Raw genomic sequence first — 27,130 nt, 5'->3', positions numbered from 1 at the left:
CGGAGCCCTGCCACATCTGCCCTAGTGAACCAGCCTCCACTGGAGTGGGCACTGCAATCTCTTGTGCCAGTCAATCTCCATCAGTTAATTGTGTGACATGTGAAGAACACGTTGCTTTAAAAAAGCTTCTCCACAATGGACTCAATCCGCCTCCTCAATTCCAACAGCATATTCAGCAACTTGGGCGCAACTGATGTGAAAAATCGCTTATTAGTTTTGCAACGATGACAGTCCAGCCCTGGCCGGTTTGAAGTATGATTCTCCTGCTCTCAAGGTCATCAAACCCACCCAAACCTAGCAGGGGCCCATCTAGCCAAAAACGTAGACAGCTCTATGGTAGGGTGGAGGACTGGAGGACCAGTTGTGTGCTGCTGAGCCACAAAAAGGGGATGAAGGTTAAAGTTCCCTTGTGAATCCATCAGTCTTTGAGGCTTGCCCATCCATTGATACACGGCAAAGGTGGGCGGCACATTCTTAACGGTGGGTTTTGTGACCTGTGGTGCGAGTCCAGCTTTGCAACGGGAGTTGGCGCACCTGTCTTGCAAGTGAGATGCTAATCTAGGCTCGCCATATTTCAAGAACTGAATACAAAAGTTGTGGGGGGGGGGATGACCTGGACATTTTGCCTATTTTTCGAAATTCCCCCTGGACGCTAATTTCGCCAGACATGTCTGGAAAATTCCAGGCGTATGGCAACCCTAGCTAATCCCAAAGATATTGGAGGTGGGAAAGCACTTTGCTTATGCTCAGAGATACAATTCCTCCTTTGCACACACTTCAGTTAGCAAGTATTGTGCATGCATTGTTGGGAAAGAGAGGAGAGTTTGAACAGGGACAGGAACACAGGGAGTGGTGTCAGAGGTTTGGTATATCTAGCTTGATGTTGTCTACACTGACCGGCAGCAGCCCCCCAGGGTTTTCCCTCACCCAGTGCTACATGGAATTGAATTTGGGACCTTCTTCCAGCAAAGCAGGGGGTTGATCACTCACTCAGCAGTGGTCCTTCCCTCAAACTCAGGAATTACTCAGACACACAGACTGGAAGATTCACAACGATATTCTTAGCAGGTGTCATTGCGTTAAAACAACAACAACAACAGCGAACTACCGAAAGCTGTTGCCATGGCAAAACAAAAAGAGGATATATTGTTAGAAGGACATTTCCACCCTGCCAGCATCAACCCCCCCCCCCCCCCCAAATCACATCCACCTTACGGCCTTCAATGGGCCACTTAGTCAGAGACAACCTTTGAAAGAAAGGAACAATCAGTGCCTTTATTTGGTTTCTGACACACTCACAGTGCAAGAAATTGTGCGGGAGTAGGGAGGGGGTTAATGTGGGGTGGGGAAGAAGGAAAACAAGCCATCCCTCCAAGTGACTCAACCCTCCCCCACCCCCACAGGTGAGGAAATGATATCCCCATTTTCACCATTCCTAATTAGAGAGGGCGATGAGAATTTCAGAGTTTAGAAGGGACAACAACAAGGTAATGCGTCCCGTACCGAGAAGCAAAATCTCGCCGGCATCATATTTCTAATTTGGGGTTCCAATCCATTTTTCCTTTGACACAATTGCTTATCCCGAGCCGAAAGAGAGGTGAGCCAGGACCCCCTGTATCTGGGTGGGAAGGCCCTATAGAGAGACCCTCATCCAGCCCCAGCAAAGATCTCCCCCAACAGGAGGGGACATGGAGTGAAAAAGGATTGCTTCCCTGATGATAATCCAACCGTCCAAACGCTTTTACTAATGGTCATTACTGAGTGGAAGCAAACTTGGGGTGGGGATGGAGGGCTCTGAGTGGGCTTGTTGGGAGGGGGGGAGGACAATGTATCTGGGTGATCTCACACATCAGAACTTGGCATGTTGATATAAAACACTTTCCTTCCCTGCCAGGAGTACCGGTACCAACCCCTCCACTGGGACATCCAGGAATCCTTGATAGGCCCAACTCCTTTACCCTCCCCACCCCGAGCCAGATTAGTACTGGCGGGTCCCGCCATCCTAGCCATGGGGCCAGCTGGTGCTCTCTCGGCCGTTCTTGCGCCCGTGTCCCTCGGGGTTCCTCTCCTTCGGGTGGCGCTGGGAGCTGCTGTCCCGCTGCGTGAATCTGGGGAGAAGGCAATACGGTTAAGGCTGGTAACATTGAGCCACGCAGGTGCAGAGCACACCGTTGGCAATCTGCTTCCCCCTTCTCCCCTTCTGATTTGTCGCTCCCCACAACCAGGAACATCTCAGAGCCACGTACGACATGGGGAAAACATACAAATAAGAAAATAAGAAGAGCCTGCAGAATTGAGTCCCATAGCTTAGCTACATCCTATATAATAAAGTGCAAGTGTCTCTGCGTCCAGTATTCCGTGTCCCTGTGTCCGCGCTACTGCGCATGTGCCCCACGGACACAGGGATTGGCCACAGAGACTTGGAACGCACACGCGCTCTCTCCCCCCCCACCTACCGTTTCCGTGCGGCCGCCAACCACCGCTCCCGGCCGGACTGAGGGTTGGCGGCATGGGGGGGGGAAGAGCGTGCGTGTGTGTGTGCATCCAGCAAGGACAGGTCCCGGGGTTCCCAAGCGCTTCTCCAAACAGGTCCCAAGCGCTTCTCCAAACCCCGGGATGTCTCCTTCCTGTTGGCGGCTGGGGGAGAGGAAGGAAGAAGGAGAAAGGGCTGCTTTCTCCTCCTTCGTTCCTGTCCCCCTGCCGCCGACAGGAAGGACATGTCCCGGGAGCACCGGATCGAGGAGCCGGTCTGCAGAGTCAGCGCCCAGCAACGCCGTGCTGGATTGAGGAGGCGCTGCTCCGTGCGGCGCTGCTGGGCGCTGACTCTGCAGACCGGTGCTCCGTGCAGCGCTGCTGGGTGCCAACCCGACAGGCCGCTTCCTTGATCCGGCGGCCTGCCAGGTCGGCGCTGATCAGCGCTGCACGGAGCACCGGATCGAGGAGCCGGTCTGCAGAGTCAGCGCCCAGCAACGCCGCACGGAGCATCGCCTCCTCAATCCAGTACGGCGTTGCTGGGCGCTGACTCTGCAGACCGGCTCCTCGATCCGGTGCTCCGCGCAGCGCTCACATATGTTCTAGCGCCCGTTTATTTAACGGGCTGAACGACACTAGTGAAGAAATAAATGTGAGAACCAGTGGTGGCATAAGTGGTTAAAGCGTTGCAGTAGGACCTGGGGGACCCGGGTTCAAATCCCCCACTTGGTTACGAAGCTCAGTGGGACCGCATTCAAACCATACATTTGAAAGCCCCTAGAGAGTCTCCCGCACCCACAACCTCGCAGGTTCTCTCACCTGCCCGGAGGGGCTGCCCCCAGCTGCCTCAGCATCACCTCCTCAAAGTTATCCGCTTCCTCTTCGCTGCCCCCCAGCTGTTCCGCCAGTTCCTCCAGCGTGTCCTCGACCTCATCCAGGAGCTCCACGAAGCTCAGGCGGTCGTGGGCAAAGGCCCCGTCGCTCCCAAAGTAGCCGTCTAGGGCGGCCACTAGTCCTCCATAGTGCTCGGACCAGCCCAGCCCAGCCAGGTAGCTCTGGAGCATCGGCAAGAAGCGTGGCTTCTGCACTGGCTCCAACCCTTCCTGCCGGGCGCACTCGCTGACGCCGGCGCAGCCCTGAGGAGGCCTGTACGGGTGCTTGGCCAGGGCTTCCCACAATGCACCGGGCTCAGTGGGTTTCTTGGCCTTCCGGTGCTCCCTGTCTTTGGCCGGCTTGGCATCTCGTGGCCCCTGGTACTTCCTGGGACGGTGCGGCCCATCATTGGCTATCTTGGGAGCCTTGTGTGGAGGACGGTGTTCCTCCTCTGGGCCTTCACCATGGTGTGTGGGTTTGCGCTCCTCATGGCCGTCGTGCCTCCTGTGCCAAGCCTTCTCCTTCCTTCGCTTGGCTTTGTGGCCTTCTTTCCAGAATGGCCTGGCCCCCTCTTCTGCCCCCTCCAGCTCCTGGGCCACCCTCTGCTCCACGCCATCTAGTTCCTTCCAGAGCCCTTCAGACACATTGCCGGGCGGAACTTTCTGGAAGGCTCTCCCCAAGTCACGCCGCACCGACGCCAGCAAGGAGCGCAGGCGGCGGATTTCGACCTCGGGCCTCTCTGCCTTTTCCCGTTGGCGGTCCTGCGCAGGCAGCTTTTCTGGGCGCGGCTGGGATTTGGAGTCGCCCGCCTCAGCCAGCTTTTCCTGCAAAAGATGGAGCTCGGCTTGTGTGGCAAGGAGGGAGGCCGTCTCCCGCTTCAGTGCCTCTGCCAGCCTGGAGTTCTCGGCGGCCAAATTCTGCCGCTGAGAGGTGAAGTCCAGCGCCTCGCCTTCCGTCTTGCGCAGGAGCAGCTGCAGTTCCTCTTTTTGGGCCTGCGGTTTTCCAAAAGGAAAGAAAAATGGAGACGCCTTCATTTGCAGGAACAAAGATGTGAGAGGAAATCCCAATACCCCACATCCCAGGACGCAAGTGACAAAACATCACCACACCGAGGAACCTGGAATAATTATTAAGGGCCGCTCTCCAAAAACTGTTTGTGGATCATTCGTTTCAGCAGTAAAATTAAGGATGGAAAGGAGTTATTTTGTCATTGTTGCTGTCGTTAAAAACACCAAGGGCTCAACCTAGTCCCACATTCTATTCTCTTTATTTATTTATTTTAAGTTTTTATTTATACTTTTTCAAATTTGTACATTTCATTAATTTTACAATCATTTTAATATTTCAGAGGTTGACTTCCTTCCCCCTCTTTCTGCGGTTCCTTAAATTTATTTTTTCATATCATCTGCGTATCCAAATCCATTTAATTTATTCATTTATCTACTTTAAATACAAACTCTTACAAAACTGTAGGCTATTACAATAACCCTGCCAATGTTTTTATCTGTTTGCAATTTATCTGTAAATCTTAAATAAACTATTTCTATTCTTTTATAAAAAGTTTGCCATCTTGATTTCTTATTCTTCCAGTGAGTTTCGCCATTTCTGCATATTCCATAAGTTTTTGTATCCATTCTTCCTTTGCTGGGACTTCTGCTTCTTTCCATTTTGGGGCGAGTAGCATCCTATATAATAAAGTCCCTGTGTCTCTGCGTCCAGTCCCTGTGTCCGCGCTACTGCGCATGTGCCCCACGGACACAGGGATTGGACGCAGAGACTTGGAGCGCAGAGACCGGCCCCTCCTCCGCCTCCTCCCGCTGTCCCGAGTGGCGATGGCCTCCTCCACCTCCCTTCTCCTGAGGAGAAGGAAGAGGCCTCTGCCGCCGCCTCCCGCAGCACACCTCAGGTAAGCGCGCCGCCCCTCACTCTCCCACCTTGCCGCCCCGTGTCACTCCGCCGCAGCAGGGAGGTGGAGGAAGCCATCGCCACTCGGGACAGCGGGAGGAGGCGGAGGAGGGGCCGGTGGGCCTCAGGCGCTCGACGGAGGCGACACCTGCGCGGTCCCAGGGCTTCCCCTCCATTCCCGCCCGGCTAGCACCCGTTTACTGAACGGGCTGAATGACACTAGTACATAAATAAATTTCTATACAATTTAGGTAGTTTTGTCCCTATAATTTTGCATTCCATTCTCACAGTCCCCAACCAGATAACTATGGGGAACCCTGTGGTTTCCAGCAACCGATATTCAGAAGCATCGCTGCCTCCAACCGTGGAGCCAATCAAGGCCTTATTTACCTCCCCAAATTTGCCAGTCCTCTTTTTTCTTTTCTTTTTTTTCGTCTTGTATTATCTTTAATGGTTTTCCTATTTGCCGCATTTATACTGTTGTTGTTTTTTAAGGGGGAGAATCATTTAAGCATGTGTGAAGCAGCCTCAATATTTAGCTTTTTTTTTGACAGGGTTCAAGTTTTCTCTTTTTTTTTTAATTGCAAAAAGATTCAGTTTATACATGTATGTTTTCAGTGAGAGTACAGTCTTAATACAAATTCCGACGATTGCGAAAGCCGAAAAACAGAAGAAAAAAAAATGATGAGAAAAAAAAGAAATTAACAAGGAGAAAAAAAAGAAAGAAAGGAAAATGGAGATACTCACATTCAAAATACAAAATTTCAATTACAATTCAATAAAAAATATTCATTACTCCCAACCCTCGTTTTCCCTCCCCCCTCCCCACCCGTCCACCATTCCCTCCCTCACCTAATTCATCCATATTCCCCTGTCGTATCTGTTATTCCGTAATCTTTACTGTTTGAATGTCATTCACTTTAATAAAATTATCTTTTAGTCAAATCATTTTGTCCTTATTTATCATTAAAGTTTATATTCTCTTCTTTCTCGATGTCCTTGTTAAGTAAGGAGTGGGATGGGAAGGTGGGCCTGATAACTACCTCTTATATTTAATTTTGTTTTATTCCTTGAACTTCCTGCCTTTCCCCTGTGCATTTAATCGTCTTAACTTTGAACGTACGCAACACAGTACATTTATCTATATCAAGTATCCAATTCGTTCTTATTTCTTAGTGCACCAATAATTTACTATCTGAAATTTGTTTTTCTTCCCGCCCTTTTTAGATTTCAATCCAATATTAATACAGGTGATAATCCTTTACAATATTTTTCCACATATATCCTATATTTATCCCACTTTGCAGCTAGGTTTTGTTTTGATTTGCCTTGTATGTTGTTAGTCAAAATAGCCATCTCCGCCAACTCCTGTAGTTTACACTGCCAGTCCCAAATTGTGGGGAGGTCTGTTTCTTTCCAACTTTTGGCGACCAGAATCCTGGCCGCTGCAGTTGCGTATAGAAATAGTTCCTTTGATGAATTAGGTATGTCTTTCCCTATTATGCTTAGTAATAGCATCTCTGGTCTTTTTTGGAATGCTATTCCTAGCATTTTTTTTATTTCCTCGTAAATTAGTCCCCAAAATCTTTTTATTTTCTCACATGTCCACCACATGTGATATAGGTCACCCCTACTCCCCCCACACCTCCAACACAGACTTGATAAATTTTTATAGATCTTGGAGAGTCTGGAGGGAGTAAGGTACCATCGGTGTTGCATCTTTAACATGTTTTCCCTGATGGCATAGCTCGCGGTAAAATTTATTTCCACTTTCCAAAGCTGTTCCCACTCTACCATCAGAATGGGTCGACCGATATCCTGGGCCCATCTTATCATATTAACCTTAGTTGCTTCATCCATTACACCAATTTCTAATAGAAGTCTATACATTTTTGATACTGTTTTTGTCTTATTATTAATCAACTCACTCTCTAATCTTGTTGGTTTTTCTTCAAATCCTATTTCTTTGTCTTTCTTATACAAGTCGTAAGTTTGATAATATTCTAACCATGTTGTAAAGTGAGTTTTCACTTCTTCGTATTTTTTCATTTTCATTTGGCCCAGTCCTCTTTTAAGGCCACCCAAGACGGTGGCTGTCACTGCCTCCTGTGGCAGTGAGTTCCGCAGTTCAACTCCACTGCGTGACAAAGTACTTTTATCCATCCTGAACTTTCAATCCTTCAGCTTCCTTGGATGTCTGCAAATTCTACTGTTAGGGATGACCAACTAAGGAGGAATGGCTTATGAAACCGCTGGAATATGCTGAAATGGCGAAATTAACAGCCGGGTTAAGAGGATATAAGGCAGGGTTGCCATATGTCCAGAATTTCCCGGACATAGCCGGAATACTGCACTAGGAAGCAGCGCCCAGGAGGAAATTGCTAAAAAAATGTCTGGGAAAATCTAGACGTATGGCAGCCCATGTTGGCAGTGTCATTTAACAACTTTGGCCAAGAAAAAGAAAAGCTGAATAACTTTTGTGTCCTGATTTTCACTTTTTGAAATATGGCAATCCTAGCATAAGGACAAAGTATTTAAGAAGGAATGAAAACCACTGATGATTTGAAATATAAGCAGTGGATTACCAAAAGATTTAACGGTAGAGGGGCTTAGATAATAAATATGTATCTGCTATAAAACAGCTAATAAAAAGGAATAAAAATCAAACATCAGGAAAGGAGAGTCAAGAAGAAACACTGTGTCTTAAAAAAGATTTGTATATGATGATAAGTGCTTTGAAATATTGTGGGATACTTAATGAAAATGCTATGAATGGAGGGGGGGAACAAAATCTACTGTTATGAGAGACAAGAATCAGGGCCTAACTTATTAAGGTAAAGGTAAAGGACCCTGGATGGTTAAGTCCAGTCAAAGGCAACTATGGGGTTGTGTCGCTCATCTTGCTTTCAGGCCAAGGGAGCCGGCATTTGTCCACAGACAGCTTTCCAGGTCATGTGGCCAGCAGGACTAAACCGCTTCTGGTGCAATGGAACACTGTGACGGAAGTCAGAGCGCACGGAAATGCTGTTTACTTTCCCGCCGGAGCTGTACCTATTTATCTACTTGCACTGGTGTGCTTTCAAACTGCTAGGTTGACAGGAGCTTGGACAGAGCAACGGGAGCTCACCCCGTCGTGGGGATTCGAACTGCTGACCTTCTGATCGGCAAGCCCAAGAGGCTCAGTGGTTTAGACCACAGCGCCACCTTTTACCTAACTTTTTACTGTCTCCACTGACTGGCAGCATCTCTGCAGGATTTCAAGTGGGGGTCATTCCCCCTCCTACTCGGAGATACCCCTGGGGATTGAACCGGGCACCTTCTGCATGCAAAGGAGCTGCTCTGCCCTCCTTCGCTCCACCCAGAACCCTCCACGCCACCTGCAGTTCCGCTTGCATAAGCCGGATGTCTTGATTCTCCTTGGCCAGCTTGTCTAGCAAGAGTCCCATGGCATCCAGGCTCTGGTGGTCGCCATCTGATGACATCACCGCTTCCTTGGCTCTCTGAAGCTCTTCGCCAACCGGGGGTTCCCGCGGGGGAGAAGCCGGCCAATCCTGCTGGGGTGGGGTGGGGGGTCCACAGTGAGCCGCAGCCTTGTTTGCGAACATCAGGATTTGAGCATCGCAGTCAATGCAAGGCGGGGCAAGTGTTGGTCCCTGAGGAGCCCACATTGCTCCGCCCTCCCGACCCTCCCAAGGCATCCCATTGGCTGGAATCTTTGGCTGGGCAGCAAGCCAGCAAGAAGATTCCATATGCTGACCCAGACCCAGTATTGTCTGCACTGACTGGCAGCTGCTCTCCAGAACTCCAAGCAGGAAACCCCCTGTTCCCTGTTGCGTTAGCACAGAGATAAAAGACTCACCACCCCAACAGCGCCAGGAATGGGCTCTTCACTGTCTGAGCTTGACCAGGGGCTGAAAATGTCCACTGAGCCTGTAGGAGACAGCCGGGGTGGGGTGTGGGGAGGATGTAGAGGAGAAAAAGGGGAGAGCTGAAAAAATTAAGAGCCTCTTTCATATATAGCAGGCACGTCCAACAGGTAGATTGTCATCTACCAGTAGATCACTGGATGTCTGTGGTAGATCACTGCTAGATCACTGGCACCCCTAAAAAAAGCTCACCCAAAATTTTCCTCCTCCCTAAAAAAAGCTGAACTATGACCTGAAGTCCTAAACAAAAACAGGCCTCCCTCCCTCCTAAAAGAAGCTCAACAAGTTTGACCTAAACCCCAAAAAACAGGGCTTCCCTTCCTTAAAAAAAAAAACTCAACAGCTTTGACCTGAACCCCCCAGAAGGGGGTAGATCACTCCCAGTTTTTAACTCTGTGAGTAGATCAGAGTCTCTTGGGAGTTGGCCACCCCTGATATATACCGTAGTATATAAATTTTTTATTAAATTTTCTGTTTTACAAATTCAGAATATTCATTTAAACATCTTTAAAATATCAATGACTTCCCTTCTTCCATGGTTCATTTTGCATATCATAAAACCCTGCATATTTTACATAAACTAAACCATTCAGCATTCCATTATTACATCCATCAAAACCTATTTACCCTGTTGAATTTAACTAAATGCTGCCAACATTTTCAAATGTACACTATACCCCGCCCCAGATATTCAGCAAACATTTCCCAGTCTTCTTTAAATGTATGTTCTTCTTGTTCTCTTATTCTATATGTTATAGAGCCTCTTTCTAAGCCGGCCGGCAAAATAGTGGGGTTTTATTTTCTGTGGTGGCTCCCCACTGGTGTGGAAAGGGAGTTAAAACAAGACTTACCATCATCTTGGTCAAATATGACCCCTGGAGAGAGAGAGAGAGAGGCAAAGAGGCTTTATTATTACTTATTTCATGAAATGTCTACGCCATTTGATTGTTTAAAAAAAGCCCTCACCGTGGTTTGCAAAAAGGTTAACCCAGAGGTTAAGACCATAGCTGCCAAGTCTCCCGTTTTCCCCAGGAAACCCCCATTTTTCCTGCTGTCCCCAGCCGAAAAAACGGATTTTTTTGTTTTTACCCAGTTTAATCTGGCGCGGCGGCCATTTTGGAACTGGGCGGAGCATGCTCAGAAGCGACTTTTAATGCTGCTCTGCCCAGTTCCAAAATGGCTGCAGCGCGACTTCTGGTGCGGTGGCCATTTTGGAACTGGGCAGAGCAGCATCAAAAGTCACTTCTGAGCATGCTCACCCAGTTCCAAAATGGCTGCCGTGCTACTTCCGCTATGCTACTTTCAGTCCGGTCCCTTATTTTTCAGAGAGGAACTTGGCAGGTATGGTTAGGACTGTCAGAGCCCCATCCCAGAGTGAAGAGCTAGCACAGTTAGCCCCACCCCAGGAAGGCCACTGCTTACCCAAGGATACCAACAAGGCCAATCCCAGGAGGGCGAGGAACCCGAACAGCCATTTTGTCCTGGGAAGGCCACCTTCGTCGCCCTCGAAGGCCTCCACACCTCTATCTCTGCCAGCCCCCGGCAGAACGGGGGGCGCGTCCCGACCCTTCCGCCTGCGCAGCCCTTCGACGTCACGCTCCTTGGATGCCTCTTCTCCACTGCTGGAATTGTTCCCTTCCTCCTCCCCCAGAGGGCCTGGGAAGGGAAAGGAGAGATAAGAAGAGGGCAAGAAATGAGGATCAAAAGATTGCGTCAGCTGGAGAAGTCAGGCTCATCTGTGGCCGCTCGCCTATGGCGAGGGTGAAATTGCTCCAGGCAACCAAGCAAAGAAGCTTTTATAGGTTGCAGGTAGAGAGGTGGCGAATCACCTTCTTTGTTCTGAACCCTGAGCTCTCTTTCTGGAAATTCAACATAAAGGTAGAACCTATCTCTGAACCTCACGGATCCTGCTCCACATCCTCCGCAAGTGGAACCTGCTCTTGAACTGCAATAATACCTTCTGCTTGCCAGGATGAAGAAGAAGAGTTTGGATTTGATGTCCCACTTTATCACTACCCTAAGGAGTCTCAAAGCGGCTAACGATCTCCTTTTCCTTCCTCTCCCACAACAAACACTCTGTGAGGTGAGTGAGGCTGAGAGACTTCAGAGAAGTGTGACTAGACCAAGCATCCAGTAGCTGCATGTGAAGGAGCGGGGAATCGAACCCGGTTCACCAGATTATGAGTCTGCCGCTCTTAACCACTACACCACACTGGCGAGTGAGCATCTGTAAGCAAGAGCGTCTGGCGATGCTACAGAGCTAAGAGGTTCATCTGCTGTTCCACCTACTGTTGCCTCCTGGATATGTCCACCACTAGAATGTGGCCCCCTGAAAGCTGCCCACAAAGAAATGCGGCCCTCAGGCCCGACAAGAATCTCCACCTCACCTAAGTCCTTAAGCACACATGCTTGAAACCTAAAACACATGCAATTGCTTGCATTTGTGTTCTGTTTCCTTGCCCTCTGCACTTCCTCTGTTGCCTCTTCCGGCAACAAAAAATGTAGGCTGCTTGGGGCAGAGATCTGTCAAACGCCTCTGCATTATTCCACAAAGAATGCCTACGTTGATGGCATTAAGTCACCTGCTTTGTGGATGACGACAGTTCCCTGCGGGACGGGCACGGATCCTTCCTCAGCCTCGCAGGTGCTGGCCTCCTTTGCATGTGACAGGACGGGCTCTGGGGTCTTGACTAGCGCGGCGGTTTCTTCAGAACTGGGGCCCACCACCACCTCAGGACCCTGCATCTCAAGAGAGAGATAAAGATGCTTGGAAAATTGGCATCGTTTGTTAATTTGTGTGTGTGTGTGTATGCGCCTATTTCCTGGCAGCCTCATATCCAGTGTTGCTTGGCAGTTCTAAGATACAAATAATAATAATAATAATAATAATAATAATAATAATAATAATAAATCATCGGTGCAGCTTTAAAAGGTTCAGTCTGCCATCTTGGTTCAAAATGGTGCCCAACTGTTATCCAGGTAAAAGGAACCATCGTGCAAAATTTGGTCAGACCAGTTCCTTTGTACGATAACGGCTTTCGTTGGCCAGTTAATTACCGCCATTTACATGTCCAAACACACATGCTACCAACGCCAGGAGGCCCTGGGTGCCTGGGCACCCACAAAATTTTCGCTGTGGGTGCTTGCCCTCCGCTGTCGCCCGCTGCCTTACCTCAGGGATGCTTCCGGGGTGCACAGAGGGCCTGTGTGGATCGTTTGGCTAATTGCCAAATGGAATTGAGTTCAAAGAGGAACAAAGCCCCGAGGCTGGAGAATTCTCATATACAGTACATGCAGAGTTCAACCGCCCCCCCCCCTTAATCAAATGCTCTACCTTCTGACTGGCGCCATCTGCATCAGGGTGGTCGATGAGGGCTTTGCTCTCGCTGAGAGGAGCTGTCCGAAAAGATGCCTGTGTTAAAGCTAGCAAACGAATGCGTTTATTATGTCCATTTGCATCCAGGGTGGGGAACCGTTTGCAAAGCCAAGTGGACGCATTCCCTTCTGGGCAACTTCCGGGGGTGGGGCATGCATGCCAAGGGTTGGTGGGGCCAGAAGCAAATCTGGACGGAGCAAGGGGTGTCAGGGTTCAAGGACACATTTCAGCCAGGCAAAAACACCCAAGGAAGGTGCAAAGAAGGACTGGTGAGGGGCGGGGCCTGGTGAAAGGGGTGTGGCCTCATAAAGGGGGTGTGGCCTGGTGAAAGTTCCAAGTCACTGAAAATATGCTTCCCTCCCTCAGAGCAGTGGGGTGAGCTGGACCCCATACGCAAAGCAGCTTCCCCCATTGTATACTGAATTCCAGCTTGCAATATCATGCAGGGGTTAGGAAAGGGCATGGAAGGCAGTTAAGGGCTGGGCAAGGGCCTCATCCATCGCTGCATACCTTGTGTGTCTTCCTGGGCCGGCTCAGACTCGGCCTGCGTTTCCAAGCCAAGGTTTTCTACAGGGAGAGCCTGGAGGGGCAAAACGCGTCAAAAGCAGAGGTCACAATTATTTCCCTTTTTCTCATAGAGTGGAATGGGGGGAGGATATTAACCTGGCCCCGCCCCTGTGGTCCAACTTTGGCAGGTGGGTAGGGCAACCCACTTGTCAATCACCCAACTTCAATATGGTCGTGTCTGTGCTTTTGTAACTATGTTTTTAATTATTTATTTTTCTGGATACAAACAAGAAGAAAAAAACAGCTGTGATAAAATATTAGAAAAAGAGAGAATTTTTTGTTTTGTTTTGTTTTTAAAAGCAAAATACCTAGGCGTGCAGGACGAATTCAACTGCCCATGGTTGATCATTATATTTGAGGTTGATCATTATATTTTTAGGACCCACCTTATTTTTCTGAGTGAAATTTATTTAAAAGTGTTTGTAATATTGTGTTTTAATGTTGCAACCCACCCTGGAGCTTTAGGGTGGAGAGCAGAATAATAATAATAATAATTATTATTATTATTATCCCCTTCATGGATCAATCAAATATAATCCCCTTCATGGATCAATGCCTTGTCATGGCGAAGGGGCTTGAATAACTCAGAGAAGCTATGAGCTATGCCATGCAGGGCCACCCAAGATGGACATGTCATAGTGGAGAGTTTTGACTAAACGTGATCCACCTGGAGAAGGAACTGGCAAGCCACTCCAGTATCCCTGCCAAGAAAACTCCATGGACAAAGACAACAGGCATATAAAAGTTATGACGCTGGAAGATGAGCCCCTCAGGTCAGAAGGCGCCCAACATGCTACTGAGGAAGAGCGGAGGACAAGTACAAGTAGATTCAGAGCTGATGAAGCGGCTGGGCCAAAGCCGAAAGGTCGCTCAGTTGCGGATATGCCTGGAAGCGAAAGGAAAGTCCGATGCTGTAAAGAAAAATATTGCATAGGAACCTGGAATGTAAGAACCATGAATGGAGGTAAGCTGGATGTGGTCAAAAATGAGATGACAAGAATAAATATTGACATCCTGGGCATCAGTGAACTAAAATGGAAGGGAATGGGCAAATTCAGTTCGGATGACTATCATATCTACTACTGTGGGCAAGAATCCTGTAGAAGAAATGGAGTGGCCCTCATAGTCAACAAAAGAGTGGCAAAAGCTGTAATGGGATGCAATCTCAAAAATGACAGAATGATCTTGATACGAATCCAAGGCAGACCTTTTAACATCACAGTAATCCAAATTTATGCACCAACTACCAGTGCTGAAGAAAGTGAAATTGACCAATTCTATGAAGACTTACAACACCTTCTAGAAATGACACCAAAGAAGGATGTTCTTCTCATTACAGGGGATTGGAATGCTAAAGTAGGGAATCAAGAGATAAAAGGAACAACTGGCAAGTTTGGCCTTGGAGTTCAAAATGAAGCAGGGCAAAGGCTAATAGAGTTCTGTCAAGAGAACAAGCTGGTCACCACAAACACTCTCTTCCAACAACACAAGAGACGACTCTACACATGGATATCACCAAATGGGCAGCATCGAAATCAGATTGATTATAGGGTTCCGGTTTCCGCCGGCAGGAATGGCGGACCTGTTTTCCATCCCTCTGACCTTCGTAAGGAATTTGGCGGTTGCTAGGGGAGTAAATGGCAACCCCCTACCCTCTCCGGGGGTTACGGAGAGGGGCCGCTGGCCCGCGATGCCCCCAGACCCACTCCGACTGTTTATGGAGTGGGGGGAGCTTGGGCTGAAAAGCACTTACGAGGGCCAGGACTCCCGGACGCTAATCTGCATGGCGGGGATTTCCATGGTTAAAGAAGATAATTAGGCTTAAATCTATGGACATACTTCAGAAGGAGGGGAAGAAGCGCTGTTTACTGCTGAGAAATCTATGCTGCTGAGGGAGAGGAGTTAAAGGCTGTATATCATCTGGAAGAAGGATTGATGGGGACGGAGCGATAAGGGAATGGAGTTTTATTTTTCTTCATATGAGTTACTTCGTACCTTCCCAGACGCGATGTCCTGGCTTGTTTGGAGTGAAAGAGAAGCAAAAGACTGTGTGAGTTGAACTTTATAAACTGTTGTTACTGAGCATATTTTTTAAAGATGTGGAGTTGCCGATGAGAAAAGCCCCCCCCCTAGTCGGACGGAAGGAGTCCTGGACGCGTTCAGAGGATTTATGAGCTGTGACGCACTTTGAATTGGAGCAGCGACCTGAAGCTAAGTTCAGCTATAGGGCAAGGAGATCCATTAATTTACCAAGAGTTTATGGTTTGATGTTTGGGTCTTCTGCCTGGAAAAGCTGTAAATCTTATAAAGATTGTTAATCTTCATGGCTATGAGAGAAAACGAAAGTGATTTGAGCTTTTTAAGATGGCGCTGCTTCGACGCAACAGGGAGCTCCAGACTAAGAAGATTTATGGGGAGGCTGGACTGATTAACCCACACAGGAGAAAGAACATTTGTGAAACCTTGTTTGATATTTATCTCAGCAGCTGGGAAACAATTGGTTGAAAGTGGAAAACATCTATGTGACTGTAAGGGGAAGATCTGGATTATTATGAACTTGGAGGACGATTTGAACTTTAGAAAAAAGACGGCAGTGGACGGTTGCGAGGAATCCCCAATTTCTTGAAGCATGGGAACCCAAATAAAAAATTCTTTAGATGATTTGGCATAACATTCGGTTTGATTGATATATATATGTGTATAATTTGAAATAATGAATGTGATATAATTGGTTTTAATTGGAAAATTAATAAAATATATTTTTAAAAAAAAACGAAATCAGATTGATTATATTCTCTGCAGCCAAAGATGGAGAAGCTCTATACAGTCAGCAAAAACAAGACCTGGAGCTGACTGTAACTCAGATCATCAGCTTCTTATAGCAAAATTCCAGCTTAAACTGAAGAAAGTAGGAAAAACCACTGGGCCAGTAAGAATCAAATCCCTTATGAATACACAGTGGAAGTGAGGAACAGGTTTAAGGATTTAGATTTGGTGGACAGAGTGCCTGAAGAACTATGGATGGAGGCTCGTAACATTATACAGGAGGCAGCAACAAAAACCATACCAAGGAAAAGGAAATGCAAGAAAGCAAAATGGCTGTCCAACGAGGCCTTACAAATAGCGGAGGAGAGGAGGCAAGCAAAATGCAAGGGAGATAGGGAAAGATACAGGAAACTGAATGCAGATTTCCAAAAAACAGCAAGGAGAGACAAGAGGGTCTTCTTAAATGAGCAATGCAAAGAAATAGAGGAAAACAATAGAATGGGGAAAACCAGAGATCTGTTCAAGAAAATTGGAGATATGAAAGGAACATTTCGTACAAAGATTACCACAATCAAGGACAAAAGTGGTAAGGACCTAACAGAAGCAGAAGACATCAAGAAGAGGTGGCAAGAATACACAGAGGAATTATACCAGAAAGATATGGAGGTCTCGTACACCCCAGGTAGTGTGGTTGCTGACCTTGAGCCAGACATCTTGGAGAGTGAAGTCAAATGGGCCTTAGAAAGCACTGCTAATAACAAGGCCAGTGGAAGTGATGATATTCCAGCTGAACTATTTAAATTTTTAAAAGATGATGCTGTTAAGGTGCTACACCCAATATGCCAGCAAGTTTGGAAAACTCAGCAATGGCCAGAGGATTGGAGAAGATCAGTCTACATCCCAATTCCAAAGAAGGGCAGTGCCAAAGAATGCTCCAACTACCGCACAATTGCGCTCATTTCACACGCTAGCAAGGTTATGCTTAAAATTCTACAAGGCAGGCTTAGGCAGTATGTGGACCGAGAACTCCCAGAAGTGCAAGCTGGATTTCGAAAGGGCAGAGGAACCAGAGACCAAATAGCAAACATGCGCTGGATTATGGAGAAAGCTAGAGAGTTCCAGAAAAACGTCTACTTCTGCTTCATTGACTATGCAAAAGCCTTTGACTGTGTCGACCACAGCAAACTATGGCAAGTTCTTAAAGAAATGGGAGTGCCTGATCACCTCATCTGTCTCCTGAGAAATCTCTATGTGGGACAAGAAGCTACAGTTAGAACTGGATATGGAACAACTGAGTGGTTCAAAATTGGGAAAGGAGTACGACAAGGTTGTATATTCTATATTGTCTCCCTGCTTATTTAACTTATATGCAGAATTCATCACGCAAAAGGCTGGACTAGATGAATCCCAAGCCGGAATTAAGATTGCCGGAAGAAATATCAACAACCTCAGATATGCAGATGACACAACCTTGATGGCAGAAAGCGAGGAGGAATTAAAGAACCTTTTAATGAGGGTGAAAGAGCAGAGCGCAAAATATGGTCTGAAGCTCAACATCAAAAAAACCAAGATCATGGCCACTGGTCCCATCACCTCCTGGCAAATGGAAGGGGAAGAAATGGAGGCAGTGAGAGATTTTACTTTCTTGGGCTCCTTGATCACTGCAGATGGTGACAGCACTCACGAAATTAAAAGACGCCTGCTTCTTGGGAGAAAAGCAATGACAAACCTAGACAGCATCTTAAAAAGCAGAGACATCACCTTGCTGACAAAGGTCCGTATAGTTAAAGCTATGGTTTTCCCAGTAGTGATGTATGGAAGTGAGAGCTGGACCATGAAGAAGGCTGATCCCATGGACTGCAAGAAGATCAAACCTATCCATTCTTCAGGAAATCAGCCCTGAGTGCTCCCTGGAAGGACAGATCGTGAAGCTGAGGCTCCAATACTTTGGCTACCTCATGAGGAGAGAAGAATCCTTGGAAAAGACCCTGATTTTGGGAAAGATGGAGGGCACTAGGAGAAGGGGACGACGGGATGAGATGGTTGGACAGTGTTCTCGAAGCTACGAACATGAGTCTGACCAAACTGCGGGAGGCAGTGGAAGACAGGAGTGCCTGGCGTGCTCTGGTCCATGGGGTCACAAAGAGTCGGACACAACTAAACGACTAAACAACAACAACAATAATAATAATAATGGTGGACTGCCCCTGCCCATCCACCGAAGTTCATGACATGGAGCTCCCGCAAGGGCTTGATTGCCAGCTGGTTGCCAAGTGCTTGGGAACTGCAGCGCAATGGGGCTTTTCTGCCTCCCTGGCACCAAGCGCTTTGCATTGAGCCCCCTGCTAAAATGAGAAGGGGCAAGCTCCGTTTCTGCAGGAGTTTCCAACAGAAGCCACTTGGTGCTGCAGGAGAAAGGCACGGGGGACCCCCTCTTGCCCATCAGCTGCCTGGCGGAAGTGGGAGAGAAGGTGACCAGCTTTGAGCTCCCGACTGTCTCTTCGTGGTCACCTGGGCACCCGCCCCACATATGACACCTTGCCTGGAGCAAGTGGGCGTGGTTTAGGGGGGAAAGGTGGGTGATGGCGGGCAAGATGCAGCCTGGTGAAGAAGGGAAGGGATCGTAGCTCAGCATCTTCTACTCTGCCTACGGAAGGCTCCAGCTTCAGTTGGCTGCGTCTCCTTGCCTTCTGAGGGGCTGCATGTCCCAAGTGGGTGGGGCCAGAGGCAAAAGTGAGCAGAATGACAAATATGTACAGTAGGCCAGTTAATAAGCACACACACACCCCTCAATCATTCATAAAAGCAAGCAAGAGCCATTCAAGAGTTCAAGGGGGCATTCCACCCCCTCAAGAGAGTACGAGGCAATGCTGGTGAGGGGGTGTGGTCTGGAAAGAGGAACGTGGCCTGGGGAGAGGGGCATGGCCTGGATAGATGGGTGTGGCCTGTAGGGAGGGGTGTGGCCTGGGGAGAGTGAGAGTGGCCTGGGGAGTGGGCATGGCCTGGAAAGATGGGTGTGGCCTGGGGTGAGGAGTGTGGCCTGGAAAGATGGATGTGGCCTGGGGAGAGTGGGCGTGACCTGGAAAGATGGGTGTGGCCTGGGGAGAGTGGGAGTGGCCTGGAAAGATGGGTGTGGCCTGGGGTGAGGAGTGTGGCCTGGAAAGATGGGCATGACCTGGAAAATGGATGGGGCCTGGCCTGGGGAGAGTGGGAGTGGCCTGGGGAGTGGGCATGGCCCGGAAATATGGATGTGGCCTGGGGAGAGTGAGCGTGACCTGGAAAGATGGGTGTGTCCTGGGGAGAGGGGGCGTGGCCTAGAGTGGCCTATAAAGGTGAGTGTGGCCTGGGGAGAGTGGGTGTGGCCTGGAAAGATGGGTGTGGCCTGGGGAGAGTGGGCGTGGTTTGAGGACGCCCTCCAGGCCTGAGGTTGCCCACCCCTGCCTCAAACCTCACTGCCAACATCAGGGATGGGACATCTTCCAAGGGATGCTGATGAACTCCAGTTCCCATCACCCCAGGCAGCAAGGACAACAGTCCAGGAGGATAGCCACTGCAGCCCCTAAAAACCTGGAGGGCTGCAGGTTCCCCTATCCCCCGCCCCAGCCCACAGAGAAAAGAAGCAGGTTCTAGGGCCCACCACTGACCCCAACTAGCGTCCTCTTCACAAGAGGTCAGTCCGATATGAAATGAGGCCTGGGAGAACCAAAAGGCTGTGAGCAGAGGGCTTTCAAGTTCATTATGCTGCCCCACCCCGATGTCTTGCCCCTGCCCCACAAAGCCTTCACCCCTCTCCCCAGTTTGCTTTCGGCTCCCGCTCACCTCAGAGCCAGCAATCACCCAGCTGTTGTTGTCCGACTCCCGGGAGTCTGAATTGTCGGTCATTTTGGCTCATGCCACGGGGCGTTAGGTCAGTGGGGCCTCCTAGGGATTCAGACCCCCAATAGGATGGGGGGCTGGAAGGAACAGAAGACGTCTGAAGAGAGAGAGAGAGAGAGAGAGAGAGAGAGAGAGAGAGAGAGGAGGTTCTTTATCAGCCTCGAGTACAAAGCACGCGAGGCTGGCCGCTTCACGTCGGGGGAATTTGACTGGCAAATTAATTTGGGCAGAGAAATTGGGGCACAGGCTGCAGATGAGAGTGGAGGCAGAAAAACCTGAACAGGCTGGCCGGCCTCTCTGTCTCCCATCCCAGCATGGTCTGCACTGGCTGGCAGCAGCTATGGCCTCTACCCCCTCGAATAAAGATCCCAGGCCTCATGAGCAAACGGGTGGTTTAAAATAGGAGCATAGGAACAGAGTCAGACTGGTGGGTCCATTTAGCTCAGCATTGCCTACACTGACTGGCAGCAGCCCTCCAAGGTTTCAGGCAGGGCATATTCCCAGCCCTACCTGGAAATGGCAGGGATTGAACCCGGGACCTTCTGCATGCAAACTGAGCTAAGGCCCTTCTGCATACCTGGCTGCAGAAGCTGCGCCCCCAACACTTCTGGTTGGGCTAAAGCCACCCTCTTAATCTCTGACAGCGCACCAGCGCTCTTGCTCAGAGGAAGCCTATTGAAATCAATGGAGTTGAGTCACAGGGTTGTACCCAACGCTGGTCTTCAGAGCAGACCCATTGAAATTTAAAGGCTTTGACTAACTTAGGCTGTATAAACACCGTACATTTAAAGCACTCGTCCCAAAGAATTCCTGGCACCCTTAGGAAACTACAATTCCCAGGATTTTTTTGGAGGGGGGGGGAAATGCATGGTGTATACACAGCCTTCGAGTAGAACGTACCCTTTGAGTGGAATGTACAATAGATAAAACTCATTTATCTCAGTGGGTCTACTCTGAAGTGGATTGAGTCGGAGCCAACCCAGAATAGACAAGAGATGAGCATCTTCCCTTATTAGCTTGGAAAGGAGGAAAGGGAGGGGGCGGGCGGGTCGGCAGTTTTAAAAACGTCTTCCAGGCAGAGCTATTCTCGCTGGAAAGAGAATGTGGGGAATCCAAATTATGCCGGACTCTGAACGAGGTCCGATTACCAGCTCTCCGAAAGCAAGGAGAGGAAGGGGAAATAACCTTGCAAACACAAAAATGCAAATCTATGGGGCTCTGGGACAAAGTTGGTGGGTTTTTGGAGGGGGGCACACACAGGTGTCAAAGGAATAGGTACTCCAGACCTTCCCCCCCCCCCAAAAAAAGAGGTGCCCATACATCAAAACCTCCATTTTTCTTTTCTTCTTAAATGTAATAAAAAATAAATAGAACAAAGAATTAAAACTTTAAACCATAAAGATTTGCAGCCTGGATGTACAAAGATCCAATGCAGCTCCAAAGGGATAATAAAGTATTAACTTGTACAAATATTCCCTTTATTATTGGTAAGAATAAAAGCATTCTTCACTTCTTATTGTCGAGAATCGAGGTTCTGTGTAGTATTAAATGAGCCATGCGTTTGCATATACTGCTGGCACTGAGTGAGCCTGCAACTCAATATTTTGTAGAAGTAGTAAAATCTTGGCATATATGAAAATTAAAAATGGTCGTTTGAGCTCTGCCTGTTATGCACTTGTAGTTTATGAGACATCTCTTCAAGTAGGGCAATTTGCCAACTCTTAAACACAGCAATCACGATGATTAAGATTAAAGGTCTTCCAGGATTTAGCAATGCAGCCGGCCTGGTCTGCTGTTAAGAGATGAGAAGGAAGTTCTCTACTTTTCAAGACCTCTCCCCTCCCCGCAATACATTCTTGTTAAATATCCCCCCCCTTCCCTGTAGGGAACAGCTGTCAGAACAGGAGACTGACTTTGGGGGAAAGGAGGGAGGTATTTTTAGACGCTTTTAATACACTTTAGCAGGTGGAAATTGCTGAGCAGACCAGCCCAGACTGCTCTGGAGGGACATGGCAAGATCTTTCTTGCCTCCTGCCACAGAATCCATTTAACTCCAAGCTTTTCTGCTCCCATAGGGAGCTCCAGAAGGGAAGTAATTCCTGCTCCCACCCCACCCCCCACAACAAGTAACTCTCCACTATTCCTTTTTTGGACACAGGATTTTAAACAGCCTTGCTTGCTTGGTCCCCCCCCCTCCTGCTAGGCCCCCGTGGTTATTCAAAGGAAAAGCACCTTTTTGCAGAGAAAACTTCTAATCTGGAAGTTTGAGAAAAAGAAGGAAGAAAAAGGCTGCAGTTTTAAATGTTATCTTATTTTTTTAAAAGCATGCCCCCTCGGGTGTTAACAGGTGCATGTAATGTTTGCCATATTCAGGGTATGAAAAGGTGACTAAATTAGACCCATCCATTTCAAGAGTAAAACTTGAGTTGGAGACAACCCTCTCGAGGCAGGTAACCGTTAGTCCATTGGTCTATCTAGCTTAGTGTTGTCGACACAGACTGGCAGCTCTCCAGGGTTTCAGGCAGGACACATGCCCAGCCCCCTAAGTTGGAGATGCTGGGGATTTGAACCTGGGACCTTCTGCGTGCAAAGCAGGTGCTCTGCCACTGTGCTACAGCGCTTCAATTCCATTGAACTGGCATAGGAAACTGCCTTCCAGTGAGTCAGACCGTTGGTCTATCTGGATCAGCACAGCCGGCACTGACTGGCAGCAGCTCACCCTGCCGAAAATCAGACTTGGGAGAAAAGAGAAATGTTTTGGGGCAGGCTCCTTGGAGTGAAATAGGCACTGTTATTCCACTTTCAGAAGCCTAATCCTGTGGGACAAAGCTAATTCCCAACACCACACAATCATATATCCCCCAAGGCACGCTGCACTCGTAATATGTACATATATTTCTGTGGCTTCTACTGTGTCCTTTGCTCCTGCTCTCAGCGTACAAAGAGGCTGTAGTTTTACAGCAGGCATCAGAAGATGCAAGCAGGAAACGGCCTTGTTTTGTTGCTCTCAACTTCTGCCCCCCCCCAGCTCCGATGCCATAGCAACCCTGGCAGGGGTGCCCTTAATAGGAGATTTATGTGGGACAGCGGAACCTAGCCGGCCCGGATCCTTGGCCCTTGGCGGCAGTGGCTACAGGCAGCCAAACACCACCCGACACAGGCAGGGACAAAAATGGGCCTCTCTATACAACAACACTTTTAAAATTTTTCATAGGACAACAAGAGAGCCCACGGTGGCGTGGCGGTTAGCTTGTCGGGCTAGAACCTGGGAGACCCAGATTCAAATCCCCTCTCAGCCACAAAACTCACTGAGTGTGACCTCGGGCCAGTCAGCCCGACCTCTCAGCCTGACCTACTTCACAGGGCTGGTGTGCAGGTTAAGGGAGGGAGGGAGGGAGAGAGCCCTGTACACCAACTTGAGCTCCTTGGAGGAAAAAAAGCAGGATATTGCTGCAATAAGGGGGTTGGACTAGATGACCCTTGGGGTCCCTTCCAACTCTACAATTCTATGATTCTACATGAGGTCCTGGCAGCCTTCAGCAGGGATGTGAGAGGAATGGTGATTCCATCGTACATGAGCTGCCTGGTATCCTTCAGGGCGTCTCATAATGTGTTATAACCAACGTGGAGCCCTCCAGATGTTGTTCAACTACAACTCCCATCATCCACGACCAACTGGGCTATTCTGATGTGGGCTGATGGGTACTGGAGTCCAACAAGAGATGGAAGGGCTTCGTACCTCTGATTAGACCCTTCGTAGGTTTCAATGCAACCCATTAACGAAGCTCTTCCCCCTGGAAATAGCGTGAGTTGTTGATGCAAAACACGCACCGCTGCAGATAACTCAGGTTGTTGGCTCCAGAGCAAGTGGGGAGAGATATGGCCCTCCAGAGCTTGCTTGGACTCCCATAATTCCTCAGCAGTTGCCCTGGGGTCCTTAGAAGGAAGGGCAGGGTATAAGTTTAATTCTAAAAATAAATAACAATAAGCATGCTTGCTGGGGCTCAGGGAGAGATGAAATCCTACAGGATCTGAAGGGCCTGTCCTTACCCTCTCCCATCAGCCATAGATCGCCACCTGGCCTGCCTTGCAAGGCTGTTGTGCAGCAGTGGTGAGGAACCTGTGTCTCTGGATTTCAAATCCCATCACCACACCCAACCCAAGCAGGAGGGGTGATGGGAGTTGTAGTTCAGCAACATTTGGAGAGCTCCCCTCTCCCCTTTTTACAGATCGCTGAGCAAAAAGACACACATTACTTTCACATTCAAAATTAGGGCATAAAAGCTTATTATATTAGCAAACAGTACAAAGTAAGAAAACAAAAACTGGTCATAATATTGGCCAGCTCTTATGGCCAGGGGTTTGGGACCTGTTGATCTCTGGAAATGTTGCTAGATTAGAATACCCATCCTCTTTGACCACTGGCCATGCAGGTCGGAGCTGATGGGAACTGGAATCCCTAAACACCAGTGGTTTGCCACTGGTTTCGCTAACTACCATAAAGTTTAGGGTGCAATCCTGTAAGCACCGACCTGGTAGGAAGTCCCACTGAACTGAAAATGGGTGCTTACTTTCCGGAGTAAACATGTGCAGAACTACAATTACTGAGATCGTACAGTCGTGAAATCAATGACTTGGAAGTCATCCAGCCCAACCCTCTGCAATGGAGGAATCACAGCTGAATAATCCCTGACAGATAACTGAAGGTGTGAAGCAATTGGGTGTTCAAAAAGTGGTGTGTGCGAATGTTGAGCATGACAGCCAAAAAACCAGAACCAAAACTAAACAAAAACCCTCAATCACCAGGAAGAAATCACTCTGTAGCACTGGCAACTTGGAAGGCAGAAAAGATGGACGCCTTACAAGCATTCCTAGCGTTGAAGTGAAGGATTATATACGTAGCCAATTAAGATCTCACCTCTCCATCAAAACACAACCCTTAAGGATTCCAGGGGCTTGCAAACTCAAGAGTATACAGAACCGGTGAATAAATTCTTCTGGATTAATTCATGCAGGGTATGTGGGCACGATTGTGGATGCGGGTGGCAATCGGGTGCAATATAGGGGCACAGGTGGGCTTTTGCGATGGGACAGAGGTGGGGGGGACCTCTCCCAACTCCAGCATCGCCCCTCTCAAACCGTGCATAAAAGGATCTGGTCTAGACCTTTCCTTTTGCATTGATTGCTGGGCGAAATGCTGCTTCCCAGTTTTAGAACCAAAGTTACCTGCAATAGATCCAAGGCAACGGCCGGTGGTTGGGGGAGGGGAGTACATTTGGAGGGATCTCAAAAACGAGTCCCATCGAAACTGCAAGCCTACTCTCTCTCTAGATAATCTCCCGAAAAAGCAGCAACTCCCTCCCAGAAGGCAAGGTGAAATCACAACCAACCAACCCCCTAAAGGGGCAACGGGAGGGCTGATGGGGCTGTTCCCATGGTAACCCTGCATCAGCGACCCTCGGGGGTTCCCTCTGCTGGACCAAATCATGCCGCCGCCCCCTTCCCTTGAAAGCTGCTTGCCCTAAAATTGTGGGGGGGGGGGCTCTCCGGTGACCCATACTACAGTATTACCCCACAACAATCCCCGTCCTCTTCACCTTTCCATCCATCCTTACCTTAGTCTCGGGGGCTCTCAGATCTGGAAGCTTTTTTTAGAAGGTGGAGAAAAGGATGGCTGCGAACGCCTCTTAACTTTGTATAGGAAACTTCGCAGCACTTTACCCTGCGGGGGGGAGGAAAGGGGCGGGACGTCGGGGCCAGGCAGCCTATCCCAGGGGTTGGGGAAAAACGAGTTTGGCCAATGAAGGGGAAGCGAGAGCAGGAGGTGGGGCGGACAGCACTGTTTTGGAATATGCAATGCAATCCTGAGGCCGGGAGATAAGTGTGCGAAACCCCCTAACTGGGGAGAGCTCTGGATCGGGAAGGAGGAGAACGCTTTGCGGGGAGATGACTAGGGATCCCCCTCATAAGATCAGCCTTCCTAAGGCTTCCGGGGGGGTGCGCAGAGAGGGGTGTGTGTGCCCCCCCCATCAGCCATTTAGGATCCTAGCGATCAGGCATGACTAAGCTGAGCGAGGCTGGAGAGAGACAGCAACAGCTGGAAGTTCAACCAGAGAAGCGGATTCTCCTGCCCGCCCAGGGACAGTTTACATCAGCGCCTGGATAGGTCAGTTGGCGAGAGCGTGGTGCTGGTAACGCCAGAGTCGCAGGTTCGATCCCCGTATGGGGCAGCTGCGTTGCAGGGGGTTGGGCTAGATGATCCTCAGGGTCCCTTCCAACCCTTGAAATTCTATGGTTCTGTGGAAGGACTGGGGGAACCTGTCGCCGCCCCCGCCCCCCTTTGCAGGCTGGCTGCTAGGAGACCCTCGCTGCTGACGAATTCTGTGAGACTCAGAACATCGGAAGAGCGAATGGCCCATTTGATCCGGCATCCTGTTCTCACAGTGGCCCCCCAGGTGACCCAATGCAGGACTTCCACTTGCTGGTAGTAACTGGTATTCAGAAGAATCACTGCATCAAACTATGGAGGAACAGCCATCATAGTTGCTCTTTGCCCCACGAATCTGCGCTTCGTTAACGTGTAACCCTGAAATTTTGGGTCCCCTATGATGGGAGTAGTCAAGATTTATGTTGGGAGGGGGGAGGGCACCCATCTGTCACCATCCTCTGTCTGGCTCCATCCAGCAGATTCTTTTAAGTTACTTTCTTTTGGCCCCAAGTGCTCAGAAAAATCTGTCAAAATCTTCCTACAATTTCTAATTTTAGTTAAGTATTTTTATTTATTTACTTCGATTTAAGAGGGAGGGGGCTATCCCCTGGCTACTATGCCCATGGTCCCTTCCAAAATTTTGAACCAGTTTTGTACTGCAAACCCCACGTTTTGTGCTCCCCCGCAACTGAGTAACTGATGCTCAAACTGGGGGCCATAAGCAACGCCCCCCCAACCCAACATTGTCCATCTTGTGCCGCAAGCATCACTGACTCAATTGTGGGGTGGCACACAACACAGGGTTTGCAGCACAATTCCGAAAGTTTGGCACCAGTTTGGAGTGAATTTGAGAATGCTGGGTTCTGCACAGGAGTGCACCTGCTGAAATTGAGGAACATGGCTATTAATTTAAATATATCTACTCAGGTTCGCTAGGAGCAGCTTAGTCATGCTGGCCACATGACCCAGAAGCTGTATGCTGGCTCCCTAGGCCAGTAAAGCGAGATGAGCGCCACAACCCCAGAGTCGTCCATGACTGGACCTAATGGTCAGGGGTCCCTTTACCTTTACCCTGAGTAAAACATTGTTGACTAGCACCCCGGGGGTGGGGGTGGAGACAAGACAGGCAAAGGGAACAGAAGAACTTATAAAAAACACGAT

The 27,130-nt window shown here is 48.9% G+C and overlaps 1 protein-coding gene across 4 annotated transcripts; it reads right to left on the bottom strand.

The window, feature by feature from the left end:
• Positions 1-1,254: 1,254 nt before the first annotated feature.
• Positions 1,255-25,486, bottom strand: PBXIP1 (PBX homeobox interacting protein 1). Of its 4 annotated transcripts, none has more exons than XM_035098813.2 (11): positions 25,377-25,486; positions 19,705-19,858; positions 13,063-13,132; positions 12,511-12,572; positions 11,759-11,921; positions 10,599-10,832; positions 10,028-10,051; positions 9,110-9,180; positions 8,628-8,804; positions 3,292-4,337; positions 1,255-2,108 (listed from the first exon to the last, which is right to left on the bottom strand). In XM_035098813.2, exons 2-11 carry the CDS (start codon positions 19,765-19,767, stop codon positions 2,003-2,005), a joined length of 2,016 nt encoding a protein of 671 aa, XP_034954704.2. In that variant the 5' UTR covers positions 19,768-19,858; positions 25,377-25,486; the 3' UTR covers positions 1,255-2,002. The 4 variants fall into 4 exon arrangements, with proteins under 4 accessions (XP_034954704.2, XP_034954705.2, XP_034954706.2 ...); XM_035098814.2 differs by having other exon boundaries at positions 8,628-8,801; XM_035098815.2 differs by having other exon boundaries at positions 11,759-11,915.
• Between the last annotated feature and the right edge of the window lie 1,644 nt (positions 25,487-27,130).

The sequence above is a fragment of the Zootoca vivipara genome, chromosome 17, assembly GCF_963506605.1.
Source record: "Zootoca vivipara chromosome 17, rZooViv1.1, whole genome shotgun sequence".
NCBI classification, from domain to species: Eukaryota; Metazoa; Chordata; class Lepidosauria; order Squamata; family Lacertidae; genus Zootoca; species Zootoca vivipara.
This window is presented reverse-complemented; position numbering and strand designations above follow the sequence as displayed.